The 24073-nt window shown below is 46.6% G+C and overlaps 1 protein-coding gene and 1 long non-coding RNA gene across 5 annotated transcripts in view; one reads left to right on the top strand and one right to left on the bottom strand.

Annotated features, from left to right (window-relative positions):
• The window catches only part of LOC119964782, a 163349-nt gene that overhangs the window by 121902 nt on the left and 17374 nt on the right, over positions 1-24073 (bottom strand). For both annotated transcript variants that reach the window (XR_005460361.1, XR_005460362.1), the window contains exons 2-3: positions 11381-11484; positions 2432-2621 (exon numbers count right to left, since the gene is read on the bottom strand). This is a non-coding gene — a long non-coding RNA (uncharacterized LOC119964782). The remainder of the gene's footprint in view (positions 1-2431; positions 2622-11380; positions 11485-24073) is intronic.
• LOC119964780 (vascular cell adhesion protein 1-like) lies at positions 635-13291 on the top strand. 3 transcript variants are annotated; one of them, XM_038794751.1, is made up of 12 exons: positions 635-747; positions 1218-1499; positions 1799-2089; positions 2229-2492; positions 2586-2697; positions 3612-3763; positions 4933-5196; positions 6400-6663; positions 7832-8095; positions 9297-9560; positions 11388-11642; positions 11744-13291. In XM_038794751.1, exons 1-12 carry the CDS (start codon positions 690-692, stop codon positions 11908-11910), a joined length of 2637 nt encoding a protein of 878 aa, XP_038650679.1. In that variant the 5' UTR covers positions 635-689; the 3' UTR covers positions 11911-13291. The 3 variants fall into 3 exon arrangements, with proteins under 3 accessions (XP_038650679.1, XP_038650678.1, XP_038650682.1); XM_038794750.1 differs by lacking the exon at positions 2586-2697 and having other exon boundaries at positions 3500-3763; XM_038794754.1 differs by lacking the exons at positions 2586-2697; positions 9297-9560 and having other exon boundaries at positions 3500-3763.

Here is a 24073-nt window from a genome sequence, read left to right as displayed (position 1 = left end):
CAGGTCCACTAATGATATGTAGGTGCGGAGTAGAACGCATTGACGCTGCTTTCAAGGCGCCGGAGCATTGAAAATTGGCGTGAACCCATTTGGCTTCATGACCGATTCTCCGCCCGATCGCCTTTCCCAATTGCAGCGAAGGCCCATGGAAAGTCCTGCCGGTTATCTCTGTTCTCTCTCTCCAGATGCTGTCAGACCTGCTGTCAGACCATGTGCCATTTTCTGTTTGTTTCATTTTACATCTGATGTGAGCTGAGGTGTTCACCCAAGTGACCCATTGATAAGGCAAAGGTCCCTGCTTCCACAATACCCTTCAATCATACCCGAGGGCGCACATAGCTGCCCCAGGCCAGATAAGGGACACTTTCGAACTTGGGTTACCTTCGGTCACTGGGCGGACTATTTTGCTGTTTTATTCTCTCTCTCTCTGATCTGCTTTTTGTTTGCTGTTCTTGGCTCCACTCGTCTGAATGGGAAGTTCCCAGAACGTTTCTGGACAAAAAAAAAGCAAGAGAGGGTGTTAGGGCACGTGGTTGGGTATTTCTTTCAATAGCGAGGGGGAAGGGAAATTCCCAAGTCAGGCAAACTGCTCTATAAAAAGGACAGCGCAGCTCAGAACTCCCCTAACTTGTCAGCTTTCTCTGACCAGGCCTGAGCTTCACAACAGCAGCTTGTTTTGAGCGGGCACCATGGCTAACGGAAGATCATTCATGTACTTACTGACTCTCGCAATCCTGCTCACAACTGGTAAGTCTTTTGATTTGATATCCTCATTTTTACCATAATTAGTTTTCAATATAATTAGTTCACAATCAAAAACGAATTCAAAAGATCTGTTTTGGCTTTCTGCTCAATTAAAAATACATTTATGAAGTTAAAACAAACTTGTAGATTTTCAACGTCAAATCATGATGGAAAACTTTCTATGGACGTTTAAAACATTGCATTTGTAAACTTCTCTCAAATCTAAATTGTCAGTTAATTTTATTAATCCGTACGTGTTTTTATTAAATTGTAAACTTTTAAACATTACATTTGTAAACGTTTTAAATGAATCTACACGTTTGCTTTATAACGTTGAAAGATTACTAAATGTGTTTATAGTTATTTTTTAAAAAATGTTTGTGAATTTTTTTTTGAGTTTGTGAAGTATTTTTTAAAAATAAGTTTGGACCCCCCCCCCCCCCCCCCCCCCCCCCCCACCACCACACATACAGGATCTACCTTCAATGTGAAACTGGAAGCAAAGTCAGAGATGAGGTGGGCCCGGATCGGAGGGGAGTTGGTGCTGAACTGCAGAAGCACTGGGTGCTCCACATCTCCTCACTTTAGCTGGAAAATCGCAACGGACAAGCCTCGTGGGGGAGAGGTCAGCGATCAGGGCTCAGTGTCGACCCTCACCTTCTCCCCGGTGACCTTACACAATGGGGAACTATACATCTGTTCTGCAACATGCGGTAACCAAGAACAGCAGAGCTCCCAGGAGGTGAGCGTTTATTGTGAGTATTAACACATCACTGACTTTTTAAACTGTTTAGTACACGTTCTGGGGGACTTATTTTAAAATGATTGGAAACAGATTAAAATCATAAAAAATGCAAAATATTTCTAACCCTTTCAGAAGTGACTGTCACTTCAGAAGTCTTAGTGTCACTTCCCAGCGGTTTGAGGAATGTTTTCTGAGTCTATTGGTGAGTGACTGGATTACCAGCACCTCTGGTGGATCTGGAATTAATTGGTTAATGGTCAGGAGAGGGTGCAATCACAAAACTCTCTCTGTTTGATTCTGTGACTGCAGCTTTTCCAGATGAGCTGGTCCTGGAGTTGGTCAACGAACTGGAACTGGGCAAGAAAAACACCTTGAACTGCACCGTTCCTGATGTTTATCAGGTTGGGGTCGAGGTAGAATTGCTGAAAGGAGACACCCTTATAAATAAGCAAGAGTTTTTCCAAACGCCGGTGACCATCACCAGTGAACTGGTGCCTGAACTTGGGGACTCCGGGAAAGAGGTCAGCTGCCGTGCCCGCTTACTCAGTGTCGAAATACCAAGCAAGACTTTGGAGAGCAAGTTAACTTTACAGGTTCTGTGTAAGTATCAACTTAGAGATTTGAGTGCGCCCTCAGTATTCACTGGGCTCTCACTAAACATTTACAACTCGCTCGCATTGTACTGACTAAGTTATTTCTCCTTTCCCCCCCCCCCCCCCCCCCCCCCCTCCTTTTGTAGATGCTCCCAGAATGACCAACATTTCTGTAACACCATCCCACACTGAGAGAGAGGGCCAGGACATCCTACTGAGCTGTGTTACCAACAGCAACCCCCCTGCCAGCATTGTATGGAGCAAAGAGTCAACCCATGGCTGGTCAGTGATTGCCAAGGAGAAAACTCTTCACCTGCCAACAGCTCAGATTAGGGATGCAGGAACTTACCGTTGTGAAGTCAGCAATAAGCTGGGGAGAGAGAGCAGACAGCTGGAGATTCACATTCTTGGTAAGTGGAACTCGCTCTGGGCCGATTCGATGATGTTGACTTGAAACAGCCTCTTGTTATTCACTCATTCCACTTCATGGCCTTTCCTTACAGGTGCCCCCAGAGACACCAGTCTCTCTGTCACTCCCCCTGTTGTGAAGGAAGGAGACTCTGTTAGTGTTACCTGCACCAGCCACTCAAACCCATCTGCTCGGATTATACTGAGGAAGAAGTCACTCATGGCTTTGAGGGTCTGGGTTCGAACCTGGTCCCGGGTCAGTGACCGTGCGGTGTTTGCACGTTCTCCTCGAGTCAGCGTGTGTCTCATTCCCACAACCCAAAGATGTGCAGCGTAGATGGATTGGCCATGCTAAATTGTCCCTTAATTGGAAAAAAAATGAATGTGGTACTCTAAATATAAGAAAATGTCCAAATCACCTGAGAAACACGTCTTTGGGGACTTGTGGGAGAAAACCGAAGCACCCGGAGGAAACCCATACAGACAGGGGGAGAACGTGCAGACTCCGCACAGGCAGTGACCCAAGCCAGGAATCTAACCTGGGACCCCGGAGCTGTAAAGCAACAGTGCAAACCACAGTGTTACCGTGCCGCCCACAACAACCTGGGCTAGGTACAAAGTAAAGTCACCCTGTTTCCTTGAGGAATCTACTGATCATCAATCACAGAAGAGCTCCCTTGTTTCAAGTTTCACTGATCTTCAGGGTCTTTGAGTTTGAGCTTTTGTGTCAAAGTCAGGGCAGCATCTGTGATATTGTTTGTGCGCTTTACAAAATGGATGGAATATTCCAAACCCATACAGGCTGTGGCAGGAATGAGACAGGAATGCAGATGTCTATTGCTGGTCTCTGAGGACCTTCACTGGTTTTAACAGAAGTCACTCCGCCAATAACCTAAAGCCACAATATGTGAGCCAAACCAAGCATCCCCAGCTGGTTGGTATTGCTGGTTATTGTCAGGTATAACTGGAGTGTCAGATTGGTCATGGGAAATATCCTCTTTCTTTACAGGTGCCCCCAGAGACACCAGTCTCTCTGTCACTCCCCCTGTTGTGAAGGAAGGAGACTCTGTTAGTGTTACCTGCACCAGCCACTCAAACCCATCTGCTTGGATTATACTGAGGAAGAAGTCAGAAAGTGGACAGGTGGAGCTGGGCTCGGAGAACGCAACATTTACAATTGGTGCAGCTCAGTTTGGTGATGCCGGGCAGTATGAATGTGAGGCCATCAATGGTCTGGGATCAGACAAGGCAACGGCGGAGCTGACTGTTCAAGGTTTTTACCCTTCCTATCTCTGAAATACTGGAATTGTATTTTATCTGGTTTAAGATTGAGAAACGCATCATAGGAATGAACTGCCCCTAATAACACTAATCTGTGAAGTAAGACTGGGTTTATCCAGAGAGAGCAGTCTCCATGGGAAGGATTGAATCCCTGCTAACAATTATATTTTTATAATTGATCAGCTCAACCAAATGGAGGCTGTTAACACTGCCAATTAGAACACGTTCACATTGTTATTATGCACTATCGGCATCACATCCGGCAAGTTAGTTACAACCTGGGCTAGGTACAAAGTAAAGTCTCCCTATTTCCCTAAAGAATATGATCATCAATCACAGAAGTGCTCCCTTGTTTCAAGTTTCACCGATCCTCAGATTGATGTTTTGAGTTTGATATTTTGTGTCAAAGTCGGGGAAGAGTCTGTGATATTGTTTGTGCTCTTTACACAATGGATGGAATATTCCAAACCCATACAGGCTGTGGCAGAAATGAGACAGGAATGCAGTTGTATATTGCTGGTCTCAGAGGACCTTCTCTGGTTTTAACTAAAGGCACATGTTCAGGAACACCTGGATTTTATGGTGGTAGCAGAGGTCACACACAGCTGGAGCATAAAGTAGGGGAGGGGATGAACCTGTTTCAGTGCTCTGCAGAATCTGGGGCAGTACCTTGGCAACCAATAAAGTGCCAGGCGGCATCTATGCCATAGGATGCTGTTGTTACTGGGTGTCCCTGCCTAGATCAAAGAATTCCTGATCAGGAGGCACTCCCACTCTATTTCCCACCTGACAGCCTCCTGATGTGGCGGAGGACCCTCCAACCACTGGTTAAATACCAGCCAGGTGAGGAGAAGCCTTAATTGGCCAACTAAATGGCTTCATTTGCCTCTGGGCAGGTGGCATTGGGCAAAAAGATAAGGGGTATGCCAGCAGCCATCCTTCTGTGCCAGTTTACTAACGGTCTGGCCTCCCAGTCCATCCCCCAAGGTCTTGACAAATCCAGCCCATAAAGCCATGGTATGTGGCCTTTAAGTCAAACCCACCATCTACGGATGTGGTTTTGCTGGGTATTTGTGAATATATCGAGCGCTGGATTAATAATGATTGCAACCAAATCTCTCCAGATGTGAAAATAATGGGAAATATCCTCTTTCTTTACAGGTGCCCCCAGAGACACCAGTCTCTCTGTCACTCCCCCTGTTGTGAAGGAAGGAGACTCTGTTAGTGTTACCTGCACCAGCCACTCAAACCCATCTGCTCGGATTATACTGAGGAAGAAGTCAGAAAGTGGACAGGTGGAGCTGGGCTCGGAGAACGGAACATTTACAATTGGTGCAGCTCAGTTTGGTGATGCCGGGCAGTATGAATGTGAGGCCATCAATGGTCTGGGATCAGACAAGGCAACGGCGGAGCTGACTGTTCAAGGTTTGTACCCTTCCTATCTCTGAAATACTGGAATTGTATTTTATGCGGTTTAAGATTGAGAAACACATCATAGGAACTAACTGCCCCTAATAACACTAATCCGTGAAGTAAGACTGGGTTTATCCAGGGAGAGCAGCCTCCATGGGAAGGATTGAATCCCTGCTAACAATTAAATTTTAATAATTGCTCAGCTCAACAAAATAGAGGCTGTTTACACGGCCAATTAGAACAAATTCACATTGTTATTATCCACTATCAGCATCACATCAGCAAGTTAGTTAATATTGATCTTTATTATTGTCACAAGTAGGTTTACATTAACACTGCAATGAAGTTACTGTGAAAATCCCCGAGTCGCCACGCGCCAGCGCCTGTCATTGTACAAGGAGGGAGAATTCAGAATGTCCAGTCACTCATGGCTTTGAGGGTCTGGGTTCGAACCTGGTCCCGGGTCAGTGACCGTGCGGTGTTTGCACGTTCTCCTCGAGTCAGCGTGTGTCTCATTCCCACAACCCAAAGATGTGCAGCGTAGGTGGATTGGCCATGCTAAATTGTCCCTTAATTGGAAAAAAAATGAATGTGGTACTCTAAATATAAGAAAATGTCCAAATCACCTGAGAAACACGTCTTTGGGGACTTGTGGGAGAAAACCGGAGCACCCGGAGGAAACCCATACAGACAGGGGGAGAACGTGCAGACTCCGCACAGGCAGTGACCCAAGCCAGGAATCTAACCTGGGACCCCGGAGCTGTAAAGCAACAGTGCAAACCACAGTGCTACCGTGCCGCCCACAACAACCTGGGCTAGGTACAAAGTAAAGTCACCCTGTTTCCTTGAGGAATCTACTGATCATCAATCACAGAAGAGCTCCCTTGTTTCAAGTTTCACTGATCTTCAGGGTCTTTGAGTTTGAGCTTTTGTGTCAAAGTCAGGGCAGCATCTGTGATATTGTTTGCGCTTTACAAAATGGATGGAATATTCCAAACCCATACAGGCTGTGGCAGGAATGAGACAGGAATGCAGATGTCTATTGCTGGTCTCTGAGGACCTTCACTAGTTTTAACATGAAGTCACTCCGCCAATTACCTAAAGCCACAATATGTGAGCCAAACCAAGCATCCCCAGCTGGTTGGTATTGCTGGTTATTGTCAGGTATAACTGGAGTGTCAGATTGGTCATGGGAAATATCCTCTTTCTTTACAGGTGCCCCCAGAGACACCAGTCTCTCTGTCACTCCCCCTGTTGTGAAGGAAGGAGACTCTGTTAGTGTTACCTGCACCAGCCACTCAAACCCATCTGCTTGGATTATACTGAGGAAGAAGTCAGAAAGTGGACAGGTGGAGCTGGGCTCGGAGAACGCAACATTTACAATTGGTGCAGCTCAGTTTGGTGATGCCGGGCAGTATGAATGTGAGGCCATCAATGGTCTGGGATCAGACAAGGCAACGGCGGAGCTGACTGTTCAAGGTTTGTACCCTTCCTATCTCTGAAATACTGGAATTGTATTTTATCTGGTTTAAGATTGAGAAACGCATCATAGGAATGAACTGCCCCTAATAACACTAATCTGTGAAGTAAGACTGGGTTTATCCAGAGAGAGCAGTCTCCATGGGAAGGATTGAATCCCTGCTAACAATTATATTTTTATAATTGATCAGCTCAACCAAATGGAGGCTGTTAACACTGCCAATTAGAACACGTTCACATTGTTATTATGCACTATCGGCATCACATCCGGCAAGTTAGTTACAACCTGGGCTAGGTACAAAGTAAAGTCTCCCTATTTCCCTAAAGAATATGATCATCAATCATAGAAGTGCTCCCTTGTTTCAAGTTTCACCGATCCTCAGATTGATGTTTTGAGTTTGATATTTTGTGTCAAAGTCGGGGAAGAGTCTGTGATATTGTTTGTGCTCTTTACACAATGGATGCAATATTCCAAACCCATACAGGCTGTGGCAGAAATGCGACAGGAATGCAGTTGTATATTGCTGGTCTCAGAGGACCTTCTCGGTTTTAACTAAAGGCACATGTTCAGGAACACCTGGATTTTATGGTGGTAGCAGAGGTCACACACAGCTGGAGCATAAAGTAGGGGAGGGGATGGACCTGTTTCAGTGCTCTGCAGAATCTGGGGCAGTACCTTGGCAACCAATAAAGTGCCAGGCGGCATCTATGCCATAGGATGCTGTTGTTACTGGGTGTCCCTGCCTAGATCAAAGAATTCCTGATCAGGATGCACTCCCACTCTATTTCCCACCTGACAGCCTCCTGATGTGGCGGAGGACCCTCCAACCACTGGTTAAATACCAGCCAGGTGAGGTGAAGCCTTAATTGGCCAACTAAATGGCTTCATTTGCCTCTGGGTAGGTGGCATTGGGCAAAAAGATAAGGGGTATGCCAGCAGCCATCCTTCTGTGCCAGTTTACTAACCGTCTGGCCTCCCAGTCCATCCCCCAAGGTCTTGACAAATCCAGCCCATAAAGCCACGGTATGTGGCCTTTAAGTCAAACCCACCATCCACGGATGTGGTATTGCTGGGTATTTGTGAATATATCGAGCGCTGGATTAATAATGATTGCAACCAAATCTCTCCAGATGTGAAATTAATGGGAAATATCCTCTTTCTTTACAGGTGCCCCCAGAGACACCAGTCTCTCTGTCACTCCCCCTGTTGTGAAGGAAGGAGACTCTGTTAGTGTTACCTGCACCAGCCACTCAAACCCATCTGCTCGGATTATACTGAGGAAGAAGTCAGAAAGTGGACAGGTGGAGCTGGGCTCGGAGAACGGAACATTTACAATTGGTGCAGCTCAGTTTGGTGATGCCGGGCAGTATGAATGTGAGGCCATCAATGGTCTGGGATCAGACAAGGCAACGGCGGAGCTGACTGTTCAAGGTTTGTACCCTTCCTATCTCTGAAATACTGGAATTGTATTTTATGCGGTTTAAGATTGAAACACATCATAGGAACTAACTGCCCCTAATAACACTAATCCGTGAAGTAAGACTGGGTTTATCCGGGGAGAGCAGCCTCCATGGGAAGGATTGAATCCCTGCTAACAATTAAATTTTAATAATTGCTCAGCTCAACAAAATAGAGGCTGTTTACACGGCCAATTAGAACAAATTCACATTGTTATTATCCACTATCAGCATCACATCAGCAAGTTAGTTAATATTGGTCTTTATTATTGTCACAAGTAGGTTTACATTAACACTGCAATGAAGTTACTGTGAAAATCCCCGAGTCGCCACGCGCCAGCGCCTGTTCATGTACAAGGAGGGAGAATTCAGAATGTCCAGTCACTCATGGCTTTGAGGGTCTGGGTTCGAACCTGGTCCCGGGTCAGTGACCGTGCGGTGTTTGCACGTTCTCCTCGAGTCAGCATGTGTCTCATTCCCACAACCCAAAGATGTGCAGCGTAGGTGGATTGGCCATGCTAAATTGTCCCTTAATTGGAAAAAAAATGAATGTGGTACTCTAAATATAAGAAAATGTCCAAATCACCTGAGAAACACGTCTTTGGGGACTTGTGGGAGAAAACCGGAGCACCCGGAGGAAACCCATACAGACAGGGGGAGAACATGCAGACTCTGCACAGGCAGTGACCCAAGCCAGGAATCTAACCTGGGACCCCGGAGCTGTAAAGCAACAGTGCAAACCACAGTGCTACCGTGCCGCCCACAACAACCTGGGCTAGGTACAAAGTAAAGTCACCCTGTTTCCTTGAGGAATCTACTGATCATCAATCACAGAAGAGCTCCCTTGTTTCAAGTTTCACTGATCTTCAGGGTCTTTGAGTTTGAGCTTTTGTGTCAAAGTCAGGGCAGCATCTGTGATATTGTTTGTGCGCTTTACAAAATGGATGGAATATTCCAAACCCATACAGGCTGTGGCAGGAATGAGACAGGAATGCAGATGTCTATTGCTGGTCTCGAGGACCTTCACTGGTTTTAACAGAAGTCACTCCGCCAATAACCTAAAGCCACAATATGTGAGCCAAACCAAGCATCCCCAGCTGGTTGGTATTGCTGGTTATTGTCAGGTATAACTGGAGTGTCAGATTGGTCATGGGAAATATCCTCTTTCTTTACAGGTGCCCCCAGAGACACCAGTCTCTCTGTCACTCCCCCTGTTGTGAAGGAAGGAGACTCTGTTAGTGTTACCTGCACCAGCCACTCAAACCCATCTGCTCGGATTATACTGAGGAAGAAGTCAGAAAGTGGACAGGTGGAGCTGGGCTCGGAGAACGGAACATTTACAATTGGTGCAGCTCAGTTTGGTGATGCCGGGCAGTATGAATGTGAGGCCATCAATGGTCTGGGATCAGACAAGGCAACGGTGGAGCTGACTGTTCAAGGTTTGTACCCTTCCTATCTCTGAAATACTGGAATTGTATTTTATCTGGTTTAAGATTGAGAAACGCATCATAGGAATGAACTGCCCCTAATAACACTAATCTGTGAAGTAAGACTGGGTTTATCCAGAGAGAGCAGTCTCCATGGGAAGGATTGAATCCCTGCTAACAATTATATTTTTATAATTGATCAGCTCAACCAAATGGAGGCTGTTAACACTGCCAATTAGAACACGTTCACATTGTTATTATGCACTATCGGCATCACATCCGGCAAGTTAGTTACAACCTGGGCTAGGTACAATGTAAAGTCTCCCCTATTTCCCTAAAGAATATGATCATCAATCACGGAAGTGCTCCCTTGTTTCAAGTTTCACCGATCCTCAGATTGATGTTTTGAGTTTGATATTTTGTGTCAAAGTCGGGGCAGAGTCTGTGATATTATTTGTGCTCTTTACACAATGGATGGAATATTCCAAACCCATACAGGCTGTGGCAATTGTATATTGCTGGTTTCTGAGGACCTTCTCTGGTTTTAACTGAAGGCACATAGTCAGGAACACCTGGGGCGGGATTCTTCGACACCCCCCGCCAGTGTGAATCTCTCCCCGCCACTCCGACGCCGGCTAGGGGCCATTGGCATCCCCCCCACCCCCGCCGATTCTCCGGGCCCCGATGGGCAGAGCAGCGGCCCGTTTTCGGCCAGTCCCGCTGACGTGGATTTGACAAGATCTATACCGGCGGGACCTGGCTTTGAAGGTGACTTGCGGACTCCTCAGGGGGACGCGTGGGATCCGGCCCCGGTGGGGAGGGGGGGGGGGGGGTACTCTTTCCCTCCATGATGGCCGGTGCGGAGATTCCTTGCGCATGCGCAGGAATCACGGCAGCGGTTCTGCACATGCGCCAGAAGACACTGGCGCTCCTGCGCATTCGCCAACTCGCGCCGGCAAGCGGAGGCCCTTCGGTGCCGGTTCGCACGGCGCCAACCCCTCCAGCGCCGGCCTAGCCCCCGGAAGCGCGGAGGATTCCGCACCTTCCGGGCGGCCCGACGCAGGAGTGGTTCATGCCACTCTTTGGCGCCAGTACTGCCCGCCCCGCCGATTGCGGGAGAATCCCGCCCATGGATTTTATGGTGGTGGCAGAGGTCACACTACTGAAGCATAAAGTAGAGGAGGGATGAACCTGTTTCAGTGCTCTGCAGAACCGGGGCAGTATCTTGGCAACCAATGAAGTGACAGGCGGCGTCTATGCCATAGGATACTGTTGTTACTGGGTGTCCCTCCTAGGGTCAAAGAATTCCTGATAAGGAGGCTCTCCCACTCTATTACTCAGTTGACAGCCTCCTCATGTGGTGAAGGATCCTGCAACCACTGTTTAAATACCAGCGGAGGCAAGGAAAGGCCTTAACTGGCTAATTAAATGACATGGTAAGGGAGAACCAGAATGCAGAACTCATTGTTCAAGGTTTGTAAGAATAAATCTGAATGTATCACAACCTAGGGGCAGCACAGTGGTTAGCACTGCTGCCTCACGGCGCCAAGGTCCCAGGTTCGATCCCGGCTCTGGGTCACTGTCCGTGTGGTGTTTGCACATTCTCCCCGTGTTTGCCTGGGTTTCGCCCCCACAACCCAAAAGATGTGCAGGTTAGGTGGATTGGACACACTAAATTGCCCCTTAATTGGAAAAATGATTTGGATACTCTAAATTTATTAATTAAATTTATTAATTTTTAAAAAATGAATGTAGCACACCCAATCCTATTTTCTTGGGAAAATAAAAACTATCACACGTATTGTTACTAAAATGCATCTTTCATTTCTCACCCTACAGTTCTGACTCTTTGGGCACATCCTTCCAAATCGGTCACTGAAGGTGAGAATGTCACCATTGGCTGCAATGTTCACAGCAGTCGCTCAGCCAAGTTCACCTGGAAGAAATTAGAGAACAACAGTGAAGCCATTCTATGTTCTACTAATAATTCTTTTACAATCCTTGAAATAACTCAAAATGATGCTGGATTTTATAAGGTTGAAGTAATCAATGAATTTGGGAATCAGACTGGACTCATGAAAATAATAGTTATGAGTAAGTAAAATATACTTATGGCACATTGTTGCAAGAGTAATGGTGGTTGGAGCCATTATTTTACTGAAATTTATTTCTAAACTTATTCTGTCTGTCTGCAGAAACAAAATACGTAATACCTGCTGATGAGAATCCTTCAGGAATCCTAGTATCAGCCTGTATTGGGGCATTGACATCCGCAGGAGCACTTCTTAGTGTTCTGTATTACATCTACCGCAGAAGCAGCTGCAAGGGATCATACCAAATGGCAGGAGAACAGATCTTGTGAAGAAAGAAAGGACTGGAGGGATGAACATTCCTATTGCTCTCATTGTTTAATCTCCAATGCGCAACATCTCTCCTGTCAGGAGCAGGATGGTGGACCAGGAAAAAAAATGAAGCTGCAATATGTCGAAGATTCAATAACATCATTGACAGCTGGCAGGCAGAGAGTGGAAGGCAAATGGACACTTGAGCTCAAGTCACTTTATTGTAGATAGTCCTCAGAATCTATTGAGTATCTTGGAGGGAATAAGTCTGTGACATTTATGGATCCGGAGTGTATATCATGTTACTGAAAATAATATACAAACTTCAAAATAGAATAACTTATTGGTGTCTGATCACCCATGGATACCAGATTTCTAGCATTCAATGGTGAAGCAGACATTCCAGCTGCTAACTGGTCCTAAGTTGGCAGGCCGGGTGAAACAATGTTGATTTCCAGTTCATAATAAAATAATTCAACCATCTGTAGCGTAATGCTGTAGATTATCTATACTGGATTTTTTATATTGTCTAGCATCCCTGCCAATACATATGAAGCTGCTTCTACAATTAGTTCCAAATGTATAGAGCCAAGCTAAAACCTTCTGTGGCTGAATCGAGGCACTGACTGCTGGATTAGACATGGGTACTGTGCGCTGGGCTGAGACGCTGTTGGGCTAGAAACAGTCTCTGTTGCTGGGACTGGAAATCTTGCCCACTACAATATAAATCAAACTCAATTTGCATTAAGTCTGCTCTGGTTAATTGAAAAGGTGTTTTTTTTTGTACAAAATTTAAAATTATCCAGTAATTTGAACAAAGCAACTAAATGAAAACGGTGTTTGGGCGGCACAGTGGTGCAGTGGTTAGCACTGCTGCCTCACAGCACCGAGGATCCGGGTTCGATCCTGGTCCCGGGTCATTGTGTGGAGTTTGCACATTCTCCCCGTGTCTGCATGGGTTTCATCCCCACACCCCAAAAATATGCAGGCTGAGTGGATTGACTCCGCTAAATTGCCCCTTAATTGGAAAAAAAAGAACTGGGTACTCTAAATTAATTTTTAAAATGAAAACAGTGTTTACTTTTATTCACTGAATTAAAATTATGCAATTTCAAATCAGAAGTAAATTTAGCAGCAAAGTGTATTTTTATCACAGCTGCTAGATTTCATGTGAATTTCCTTGTAGGCAAAATATGAAAATAATTAGTTTCCAAGTGGGAGATAATTTAAATAAGGTTTAATTGGATCTATCCTGTATATGTATAGAAGACTCACCAAATGGAATTAATGTTTTGATTGATTCTCAAGGTGATTGAACACCTGGAACTATTGAGTGTGAATGATTGACTGATTGTACTGACGAGTTGTGTTTTTAATAAATTGAAGATTTTTTTTCAAAAAGTGCTTGCTGGTGATATTTTGCGAATACTGCTGGGTGAGGGGTAAAATATAAGCTCAACAATGTCACCTAGCTTGAAAGGGGATGTGTCTTAAATGTGACATGTTTTTAGTTATGGGTTTGGCTAAACATTATGTGCAATGATTACATTTAATTTCAGAAAGCAACTTAAAATTTTGAGTTTCAGGTGAAATAAACTACCCCGGTTCTTCAAATATTTCTGAAACTGATAGCCCAAAGTGCTGCTCGTTCTGCGTGAGTGTGCTTTACACTCAATTTGGCTCTGCTTCGTTCCTTAGCTCGAGAGTCGCCAGGTATCGTTAAGATACCGCCACAAGTTTCAAGTTCAAGTTCAGACCAATAACTCCATACACCAGTTAGTAAGTTCAAACAAGACACGTTTATTATAATACAGTTATCTACTAATTGTGCATATAAAACTACAAGACTAGGCTAATCCTGCCACTAACAGGCCAAATACTTATCTGGATAAGGGATCAATGGTCTCTTGCTCTGCACTGGGTCCGCAGGTTTCCAGTAGTTGTGGACTAAAGGGGTCAGGAATGTCTACTCTCGTAGCGTGCGTTGTATGACACTTACTTGATGGCGGCTGCTGGCCAGGCCTCTCCTCTCTGTGGTCAAGTTCGAGAGCTGCTACAAAGGTGTTCTTGTTGGGAGGGCCGGCTGAGAGAGCTGGTCAAGGAGAGGCTGGCTAACAGAGCGAGCTGGGGTCGGGGTCTCTGTCTTATACCTCTCCCAGGGTCTCGCGCCCACCTGGGCGGACCCTCTATACGCTCTCAATCGATTGGGTCTCTTCCCAATCGATTGATTTGAATTTCCCCAATAACGGGCTGTTCTTCGATCACTGGGCGGTTCTTGGGGCTTATTGTTTTGGACTTCTCTTGGCGCCGAGAAGTCTGGCCTTCTATTCAATGTAGCGATTTGAGTTAACTTGTTTCCATTGTACCTGGGAATCACCGGGTATCGCCTCATTAGTATGCTAACTTGTTTTTTTCACAGTGCTGTCTGGTTTCTGCAGCAGTCAGAATACACAAGCGCTTCTGCAAGCTGCTTGCTTTCGCAACATGTCCATTTTCCCTGCATTCTTTGTAATCTTCCATTTTGTGTTGGGCAGTGGCCACCCCAGGTGGCTACACAAGAAATCATGCATATTTACAAACTGAACAGCTGCTCACGGGTCCAGGGAGTGACAGAGTGAATGATATTTAATGGATGTTCTAATGTCTGGAGATATAGGGGAAGGCAAAAGTCTTATACACCATGTGTCTTGATGGGAAGTGGGGCTGGAAAATGGGCGGTACAGTGGTTAGCACTGTTGTTTCGCAGGGTCCCAGGTTCGTTTCCTGGCTTGGGTCACTGTCCATGCGGGTCCTGCAACGTTCTCCCTGTGTCTGTGTGGATTTCCTCCGGGTGCTCCGGTTTCCTCCCACTGTGTACCTGAACAGGCGCCGGAATGTGACGCTGAGGGGCTTTTCACAGTAACTTCATTGCAGTGTTAATGTAAGCCTACTTGTGACAATTAGGATTATTATTCGATGCGATAAATTGCTGCTGGAAAAAAGGGGTGCCCTTGGGAGAATCTGGAGATCTCTGTACTAATAAAAAGAGAAGAAGAGGGCGAAACATAAAGTAAGACGGAGAGTAATAAAAGCGCAAGGCGATTGTGGGAGAAAAGCACAAGGCATTAAAGGAAGAGTATAAGAGATAATTACCTCTATTGGCTTTGTGGAAAAGTAGGATCTGCTTGATCAAAGGATGAAATAAGTGGAATTGCACAATATTGGATTATATGGAAGTTGGTGTATTGTGTACAATTTTGGGACCAATGCTCTATGTTAAAATATTTCTCCTGCTCTCTATCCTAAATCTTACATTTGATCTAATACCTACTCGGGTATTGTGTACAATTTTGGGACCAATGCTACATGAAGATAATGCAATAATGAAGGTGCAGCACTAATTCACTAAGGTGCTGCCGAGCATGAGGAAGAAGGAATTGAAAAGGTGTGTCGATTTTTGTTGAAACACTGGAGTTTGTGGGAAAATATGAAAGGAGGCATCTGAAACCATGAAAGGTGAGATGAGTGTGTATAGAAACTGATGGTTTCCAGTGATTGAGGAGGTTGGAACAGGTGAACATAGTTATTAGATCAAATGTAAGATTTGGGACAGAGAGCAGGAGAAATATTTTAACATAGAGCATTGTGGAATATTTGGAATGCACTGTTGGGATTTAGTGATTGAAGCAGAACCACCCAGGTCAACATCTAAAACGGAGTTAGGTGAATAAAGGAAAAGGGAATAAAGGGATATGGAAACAGAGCAAGGAAGACTGTTCATATGACAGATAAACACCAATGCAAAATTGTTGGGTAGAACGATCTGCTTTTGTATTGTAATTTCCAGGTAGTTATGTAATTGGGAATATTCGACTTGTTATGTTGTGTTCCTAGAACTAAGTTAATTATCATAGATTCCCTAAAGTGTAGAAGGAAGCCATTCGGTCCATTGAGTCTGCACCGACCGTCCAAAAGAGCATTCTACCCAGGTCAACTCCCTGCTCACCCTGCCCTATCTCTGTAAAATAACCTGCACATCCCTGGATACCAAAGGGCAAATTAGCCAGGCCAATCCACCTAACCTGCACATCTTTGGACTGTGGGAGGAAACCCACACAGACATGGTGAGAACATGCAAACTCAAGGCTCCCAAGGCTCGCTGGCACTGTGAGGCAGCAGTGCTAACCACTGTGCCACCCATGTAAATCAACAACGTCTAACAATGTACTTGATGATTGTTCTGATTGTTGTTCTGTGTATAGAACAGGGACCGAGCCATACCAGTTTCAGTCAAAAAAGGTTTGGCAAGCCTTGTCCAGCATTATTTTCTCAGTAAAGTGTCTTCACTTGCCTGGCTCTGTAATGTGCAAAGGAGGCCAACGTTTTGGTTTCTCTTGGGCTCGGTGGGTTTTTAGGGGGTTACCAAACATATGTCATTTTTTTTTAGGGAAATTTGCATTTAATGGAATTTAAATTGGGGAGCCACAATAAATCAATAGCATGACAACACAGTGACTACAGAAACTAAAAGTAAAAGCAGAAAATGCTGGAAATTCTCAACAGGTCAGTCAACATCTATTAAATGCAGCAATAATGTTTCTGGGGTTCAGGCTATCAAATGCTAACGTGCCTCCCCACCAGCTGGCTGAATAATGTGGGTAGGGGGTGGCAGGGAGGAAGGGCTGATTACAGTGTGTGTTGGGGGACAAGAGGGGCTTCATGGAGGGGGTTGTAGAGAACCTTGCTGAAACACAGACAAGTATGTAAATGTCAATGTATTCACCATAGTATAAGCTGTCTGTGTAGCACTGTGGCCCAATGGTAATGGGGCGGGATTCTCCAACCCCCCGGGGGGGTCGGAGAATCGCCCGGGGCCGGCGTCAATCCCGCCCCACCGAGTCCCGAATTCTCCGCCCCCTGAGATTTGGCGGGGGCGGGAATCGCGCCGCGCCGGTCGGCAGGCCCCCCGCGGCGGTCGGCAGGCCTCCCACGGCGATTCTCCGGCCCGCGATGTGCCGAAGTCTCGCCGCTGACAGGCCTCTCCTGCCGGCGTGGATTAAACCACCTACCTGACCGGCGGGATTGGTGGCGTGGGCGGGCTCCGGGGTCCTGGGGGGGGGGGGGGGGAGGCGTGGGGCGATCTGACCCCGGGGGGTGCCCCCACGGTGGCCTGGTCCGCGATCGGGGCCCACCAAACGGCGGGCGGGCCTGTGCCGTGGGGGCACTCTTTTTCTTCTGCCTTCGCCATGGTCTTCACCATGGCGGAGGCGGCAGAGACCCCTTCCCCTGCGCGTGCGCCGGTATGACGTCAGCAGCCGCTGACGCTCCGGTGCATGCCGGACTTATGCTGGCTGACAAAGTCCTTTTGGCCCTTGCTGATGGGGCGCCAAAGGCCGGTCACGCCAGCTGGCGGAGTGGGAACCACTCCGGCGCGGGCCTAGCCCCTCAATGTGAGGGCTTGTCCCCTAAAGGTGCGGTTCACGCCACTCCGACACGCCGGGACCCCGCGCCCCGCCGGGTAGGGGAGAATCCCGACCGTGATCTCCTGACAGGTATTGTACTGGAACCTGGTGGGCTCCGCTTCTAGCTCCGCCCCCCTCCTCAGATGGTATATAGACCGGCCGCTTGAGGGGTGCTCATTTGTACAGCAGACACAGGCAGGCAAGTTCTTGGTTAATAAAGCCTAAGTTCACTCGCTCTCATCGTCTTGCAGTGGATTAATGGCACAACAGTAAAATATTAACATTTTTACAAAGTACGCTAAAAACAAAGTTTTCATATTTATAGGATATATGTTGATCTGTAATAGACAGACTTTAATAATTATACAATGAATGTTAATATCCTGAAATCCAAGGTCACATTAATTTTGAAATGCTAAAATGGAGTGACATGGTGAAATAGTTTGGCAAGCAGATTTTAGTCATTCACTAATACCAGATGAAAGATAAATGAGGCTACAGTTTCCTGGCTTACTGCTACCTTCTTTTATAAACAGGAAACTCATTGAAGCACACTCCAGTCCACTGACACAGTATCTAAAATCCAGCTAGGCTATATTATAAATGAGAAAATTAAAGCACAAAGAAATTCAACAAACGGAGTAAAATATTGAAACAACAATTTTACCAAGGACAATATTGCATTTGGAACATTGAGCCATCAGTTAACAATAGGCAATGCTAAGAAATAAGTTGTGAACAATGAAGGAAGAAAACAGGACTTGAAGACATGGCAATTACAGCACTCAGCTTTTGGCCATGAAATCAATCAAACCCTTTTCCCACCTTACCCTACCTCATTCCAAAAAAAATCCACAAGTTCCTGCTCCTAACCCTACTTGCCATTTTGATTGTGAATTGTTACATCAGCATTTTCAAGCCTGATGACCAGGTTGTCACCATTTTGAATGATGAGCTCCTCCTAGTTATTAGGGTCAATGCCACCATACTTAAGGAGAATCTACGAATCAATTTCTTTGTCCTCTGGAATTTTGGCCATTTGATAGTCGAGAGAACAGGACACAGCAGAGAGATTATTTTTGTCCATCCGGACACATTCTCCAGTCCATCAAAACTGATGTTGGAGGGCTTTTCATGAAGGTTTGTGGAGGTGGCTTCAAGAAGGGCACTAGTGTTTGTTCAGTGGTCCTCCCGTTAAATAGGGAGGATGGGGTAGAGGCATTGCTAATGGAATCTCTCCAATGGTCTAGAATGTCACTGAGTCAATTTTAACCCAGTCCAGGTCTAACTGCAGTGTAGAACCGTGATGACAACACTTGCTCTGTACACCAGGACCTTTGTTGATTTGAGGAGGTCTTTGTTGTCAAACACTTACTGCCATAGTTTGCAGAAGACTGAATTAGTGCAGTTGATCCAGTGTTGGATCTCCTCGTGAATAGTCGCCCTTTGAGAGAGGTGGATGCCAAGGCATGGCAAGTGCTCAACATTTTCCAAAATTGCCTCTTCCTTTACTAAAATTATTTTAAAAAAAGTAAACTGAGCATAGCCAATTCTTATTTTTTTCCCAATTAAGGGGCAGTTTTAGCGTGGCCAAAGCACCTGCCCTGCACATCTTTTTGGGTTGTGGGGGTGAGACCCACGCAGGCATAGGGAGAATGTGCAAAGTTGTCTCTTCAACATATACGGAAAGTGGAATATTTGACTGAGCAGGTCTGGGTCGATATAGGAGTTTTGTTTTGGCAACATTCAAGGATAGCTGAGTTTCTTCTATGCAGAATTAAAGAGATGAAGAGTGACTTACAAATCTGCTGCAGTTGTCTGCAGACTGTAGGTCATGTATATTGACAATGACCAGTTTATTTTTGGCATGGAGGTGATTGAGATGAAAGGTTTTTCCATCTAGATAGAGGGGAGGTGATCTGATTGAGTAAATAGCCAGGTAGATTGTAACCAGTTCTAGGATTATCACACAGCCAAACGGATGGGAGGAGGCAGGGTGAAGGTGGAGGGGAGGGGAGGTCGGAGGGGTTGGAGCAGAGGGGAGGTGGGATCGGAGGGGAGGGGGCATTGGATTGGAGGGGAGGTGGGATTGGAGCGGAGGGGGGAATCAGAGCGGAAGGGAGGGGAGATCGTTGCAGAGGGAAGGGGTGATCGGAGCAGGGTGGAGGGAGGTTTGGAGCACGGGGGGTTTGGAGTGGAGGGGGGGTTCAGAGCGGAGGGTGGGGGGGTTGGACTTGAGTGACGAGTCGGAGTGGAGGGGTGCAGTTTGGAGGGGGGTGGTCCTGTGCGAGGCTGGGTCTGGGTTTTTTAATAGTTACTCTGGAGTTAGAAGTGATATTTTATCCTCAAACACTTTCAGAATAACTCCGGGTAAAACTGGCAGAACCATCTGAAGTTAGCAATTTAAATTGCTTCTGTCGGATGGTTCCCAGCCTAGCGCAATTGTCCAGAGGAAGTTAGCACTTTTGGGAAATTGCCAAGTATCATAATGAGGTCATCTGGATCATAATGGTAACAAGGGACTTTTGGGCTGACTGAAGTTCCTGGCCACAGTCCTTATTCAACAAAAACAGAGAACCGGACATTCAATTATCTTCCCTTCAATCATGTTCTAGGAATTAGTGAAAGGCAAAATTAGTGGCAAGTACATCCAAAATAAACACCTTTCTTGCATATATTTCAGGGCAGACAAAACATGGATATGTTTATAGAGGGAGCTGTGGGGGCAATTCTGTCCCGTTTTAACTTTTTAGTGGTTTATTTTGTTCATAAAATGTTTTTTTTAAAACTTAGTTTCTTGACTCGAGTTTAAATGAATTAGAATGTTGAAAGTTTTGTCAATTCTTGACTCGAGTTTAAATCAACTAGAATGTTGAAAGTTTTGTCAATCAAATGCAAAGTTTAAGGGAGGACCCAATCTACTTTGGACAGCAATTGAACCCTGATATTCATAAGACCATAAAGAATAGGAAAAAGAGTAAGCCATTCGGCCCCTCAGGCCTACTCTGTCATTCAATAGGGTAATGACTGATCTGATATTCCTCATGTCCACTTTCCTGTCCTTTCATTTTTTTTTAATGTATTTTATTCCAAACATATTCAAAAATACAAAAACATAAATAATCTGGAGAACATTTTCTCCAACTCACAATTTTACAGTATGTACAAGTTTTCCCCCTTTTTCATTACCCGCCCCCGCCCCCAGCAACGAACAATTCCTCAAAGATGGTCACGAACAATCCCCATCGTGCCTCAAAGCCCTCCGCTGTACCTCTTCTCCAACCAGAGGAAGTCATACAGATACCCTAATCCCTCTCCTTCCCACCACCTCCGCACGTTTTCCACATTTGCTGCCCAATAACGGTTCAGCTGGTTCGGTAAAGTCAACCCCTCTGCAACAGGGTCTCCTTTACCCTTGGCACATTCCCCACGTACATAAACTCCAAATTACTGCCTCCAGCTTCCAGAAAAAATATCTTTGGAATAGAAATCGGGAATATCTGGAATACGAATAAGAACCTTGGCAGGACATTCATTTTCACCACATGGACATCCCCCGCCAGCGTAAGGTGCAGTGTATCCCACCTCCTAAAGTCCTCCTTTATCTCCTCCACCGACTTTGTTAAGTTCCACTTGTTCAATGTCACCCACTTCCCGTCACCTGGATCCCCAGATACCTAAACCTATCCCTGACTACCCTAAATGGCAATGTCCCTAAATTAGCTCCCTGACCCGCCTTGTTCACCTGCAACACCTCGCTTTTCCCCACATTCAATTTATAACCCAACAAAGCTCTGAACCTCTCTAATAAATTCATAATCGTCCTCATACTCTCCAGCGGTTCTGACACATATAACAGGAGGTATTCCGCATACAGCGAGACCCGGTGCTCCTTACCCCCCCCTCATTACCCCCTGCCACTCTCCTGACGCCCATGGGCCATCACTAAGGGCTCTATTGTTAGCACATACAACAGCGGCAACAGCAGACATCCCTGCCTCATTCCCCAATGCGACCCAAAACTCGGTGAACTTTATCATAGAATTTACAGTGCAGAAGGAGGCCATTCTGCCCATGAGTCTGCACTGGCTCCTGGAAAGAGCAACCTACCCAAGGTCAACACCTCCACCCTATCCCCATAAACCAGTAACCCCACCCAACACTAAGGGAAATTTATCATGGCCAATCCACCTAACCTGCACATCTTTGGATTGTGGGAGGAAACTGGAGCACCCAGAGGAAACCCACGCACACACGGGGCGGATGTGCACAGACAGTGACCCAAGCCGGAATCGAACCTGGGACCCTGGAGCTGTGAAGCAATTGTGCTATCCACAATGCTACCGTGCTAATTTCATTGGTCCGTACACTCGCCACAGGAGTCACGAACAGCAGACATACCCATGCCACAAACTTCGGCCCAAACCCAAACCTTCCCAGGACTTCAAACTGCCACTGAACCCGGTCAAATGCCTTCCCTGCGTCCATAGACGCAACTACCTCCAGTGGCGTTCTCTCGACAGAGCCATGATCACATCGAATAGTCGACTTATATTACTCGAGGGTTCCCTACCCTTCACGAAAACTGTTCAGCCCTCTGCAACCACCCCCGGAACACATCCTTCGATGCTTCCAGCCTCTATTTTAGCCAACTCTTTCACATCTGCATTCAACAGTGATATGGGCCTGAATGACCCACATTCTAGTGGGTCCTTCCCTTTCTTTGGTATTAGCGTAATTGTCGCCTGTCTCATTATCTTCAGCAGCTCCTCCTTCTCCAGCGTTTCCCTAAACTCAGCCAGTAGATGTGGTGCCAACTACACCCCAAATTCCTTATAAAACTGCGTCGGGTAGCCTTCCTGCCCCGGGGCCTTCCCCGACTTCATCCATCTTATGTTTTCCGTTACCTCGCTCAACTAACCTCCTCTATCGCTTGCCTCCTCTCCTCATCCAGCCACAGGAATTCCAGCCCATCCAAAAAACACCCCATATCCCCTTCCTCACCCCCAGATTGGCCCTGTACAATACCTCATAATACTCCCTAAACACCTCATTTATCCTCACCGGCTCCGATACTACCTCCCACTTCCCTTTCCGTATCCTCAGGATTTCTCTGGACGCGGCCCACCTCAAATGCTGGTCGACTAGCATGTGGCTCACCTTCTCTCTATATTCATACTACACCCCACTCCGTAGCTGCCCAACAACCCTTCCTGTGGTCAGTTTACAAACTGCCCAGGTAACTTCTTTCTCTTTGCCAATCCCTCCACGGTGGGGGTTGTCGAATATTTCCTATCCACCTCAAGTATCTCGCTCTATAATCGTTCATACTCCTCTCTCATCCTCTTATCTCTGTGCACCTGGAATGAGATAATCTCCCCTCAAACCACCGCTTTCAATGCCTCCCAGAATGTGGCCACCGATACCTCCCCATTTTGGTTCAACTCCATGTCGTCCTTATCACTGACCACACCTTATTGCAGAACCCCCTGACCACTAACAGCCCGGGTCTAGCCTCCATCCCGGCCTCTCTTCCTGGCTCGAACCAAGTCAAATCTCCAACCAGTGCGGCGCGTGGTCCGAGATTATAATTCCCGCGTACTCTGACCCCACCACCCCTGTGGTGAATTCATATTGTATTGTAATTCACACTATTGTATTGTATAGTATTATGTCCTTGTGGGCTCTGTCTGTGAGCCGTTGTGCGGCTCTGCCCATAGGGGGAGATGAGGAGCTTGTACAGGGCTCCACCCGTGGCTCCGCCCATGGCCCCTCCCACTACCGGAAGTATAAAGTGCTGCAGCTGTGTGAGCCTGCCCTCAGTTCTTCTGCTCGCAGGCAGGCTCAGTTGTAAGACTATTAAAACCACAGTTTACTTCCAATCATGTTCCGAGTGAATTGATGGTCACATCAATTTAATAGTCTTAGAAAACTTGAAGAAAACTACTATGGAATCAGCCATCAAACCTGATCGACTAGAACTCGACCTGCAGGCTGCAGAGGTGAAGGCAATCTTCCTACACTGGCTTCGGTGTTTCAAGGCCTACCTGACTGAATCAAGCACATCCGAGACTACAGAGGAGCAGAAACTCAGCCTACTGCACGCATGGGTGAGCCATCGTATCTCTACGCAACTCAATTGTACCACCTCATATACTGAGGCCCTTGCTATGCTCGACCGATTGTACGTGCGGCCGATAAACGAGGTCTACGCACGGCACATTTTCACTACCCGCCACCAGCGCCCCGCAGAGTCGCTGGAAGACTTCCTGCGTGACATAAAAGCCCTTGCTCGGGACTGCAACTTTCATGCTGTAACGGCCTCCCGGCATATGGAACTCGCTGTCCGTGATGTATACGTTGCAGGGCTCAGGTCTAACTATGTGCGCCAGCGACTACTTGAGGGGCCCAGAACCTGGAGGACACGGTAGAGTTAGCAACTACAGTACTATGGAGGTTGCGTTCCGAAGTCTAAACTTGTTCCCCACGGACCAAGCAACCCCATCGCGGACCCACGACCAGCAACTGCCCCAGGCCTGCGCCGTGAGGCCACCCACTCACTATGGAGCACCAGCATGCCACTTTTGTGGCCAGCCCCAACACCCACGGCAGCACTGCCCGGCCCGCAACGCGACCTGCAGCAACTGCGGTCGCAAAGGACATTATGCCAGAGTATGCCTGGCGAATTAAAAACTTTCTAACTCCCCCGCAGTCCAGAGCACTCGCCCCCCCAATGCACAGG

The sequence above is a fragment of the Scyliorhinus canicula genome, chromosome 4 (assembly GCF_902713615.1).
Source record: "Scyliorhinus canicula chromosome 4, sScyCan1.1, whole genome shotgun sequence".
Taxonomy (NCBI): domain Eukaryota; kingdom Metazoa; phylum Chordata; class Chondrichthyes; order Carcharhiniformes; family Scyliorhinidae; genus Scyliorhinus; species Scyliorhinus canicula.
The sequence above is the reverse complement of the archived record's forward strand: the minus strand, read 5'-3'. Positions and strand labels throughout refer to the sequence as shown.

Bases quoted from the DNA above. Each gene is read 5' to 3' on its own strand.
- LOC119964780 (XM_038794750.1), top strand. From the start codon at position 690: ATGGCTAACGGAAGATCATTCATGTACTTACTGACTCTCGCAATCCTG. The intron at 2,090-2,228 runs GTAAGTATCAAC...CTCCTTTTGTAG, and splicing joins GTTAACTTTACAGGTTCTGT to ATGCTCCCAGAATGACCAAC. The intron at 2,493-3,499 runs GTAAGTGGAACT...CTTTCTTTACAG, and splicing joins GCTGGAGATTCACATTCTTG to GTGCCCCCAGAGACACCAGT.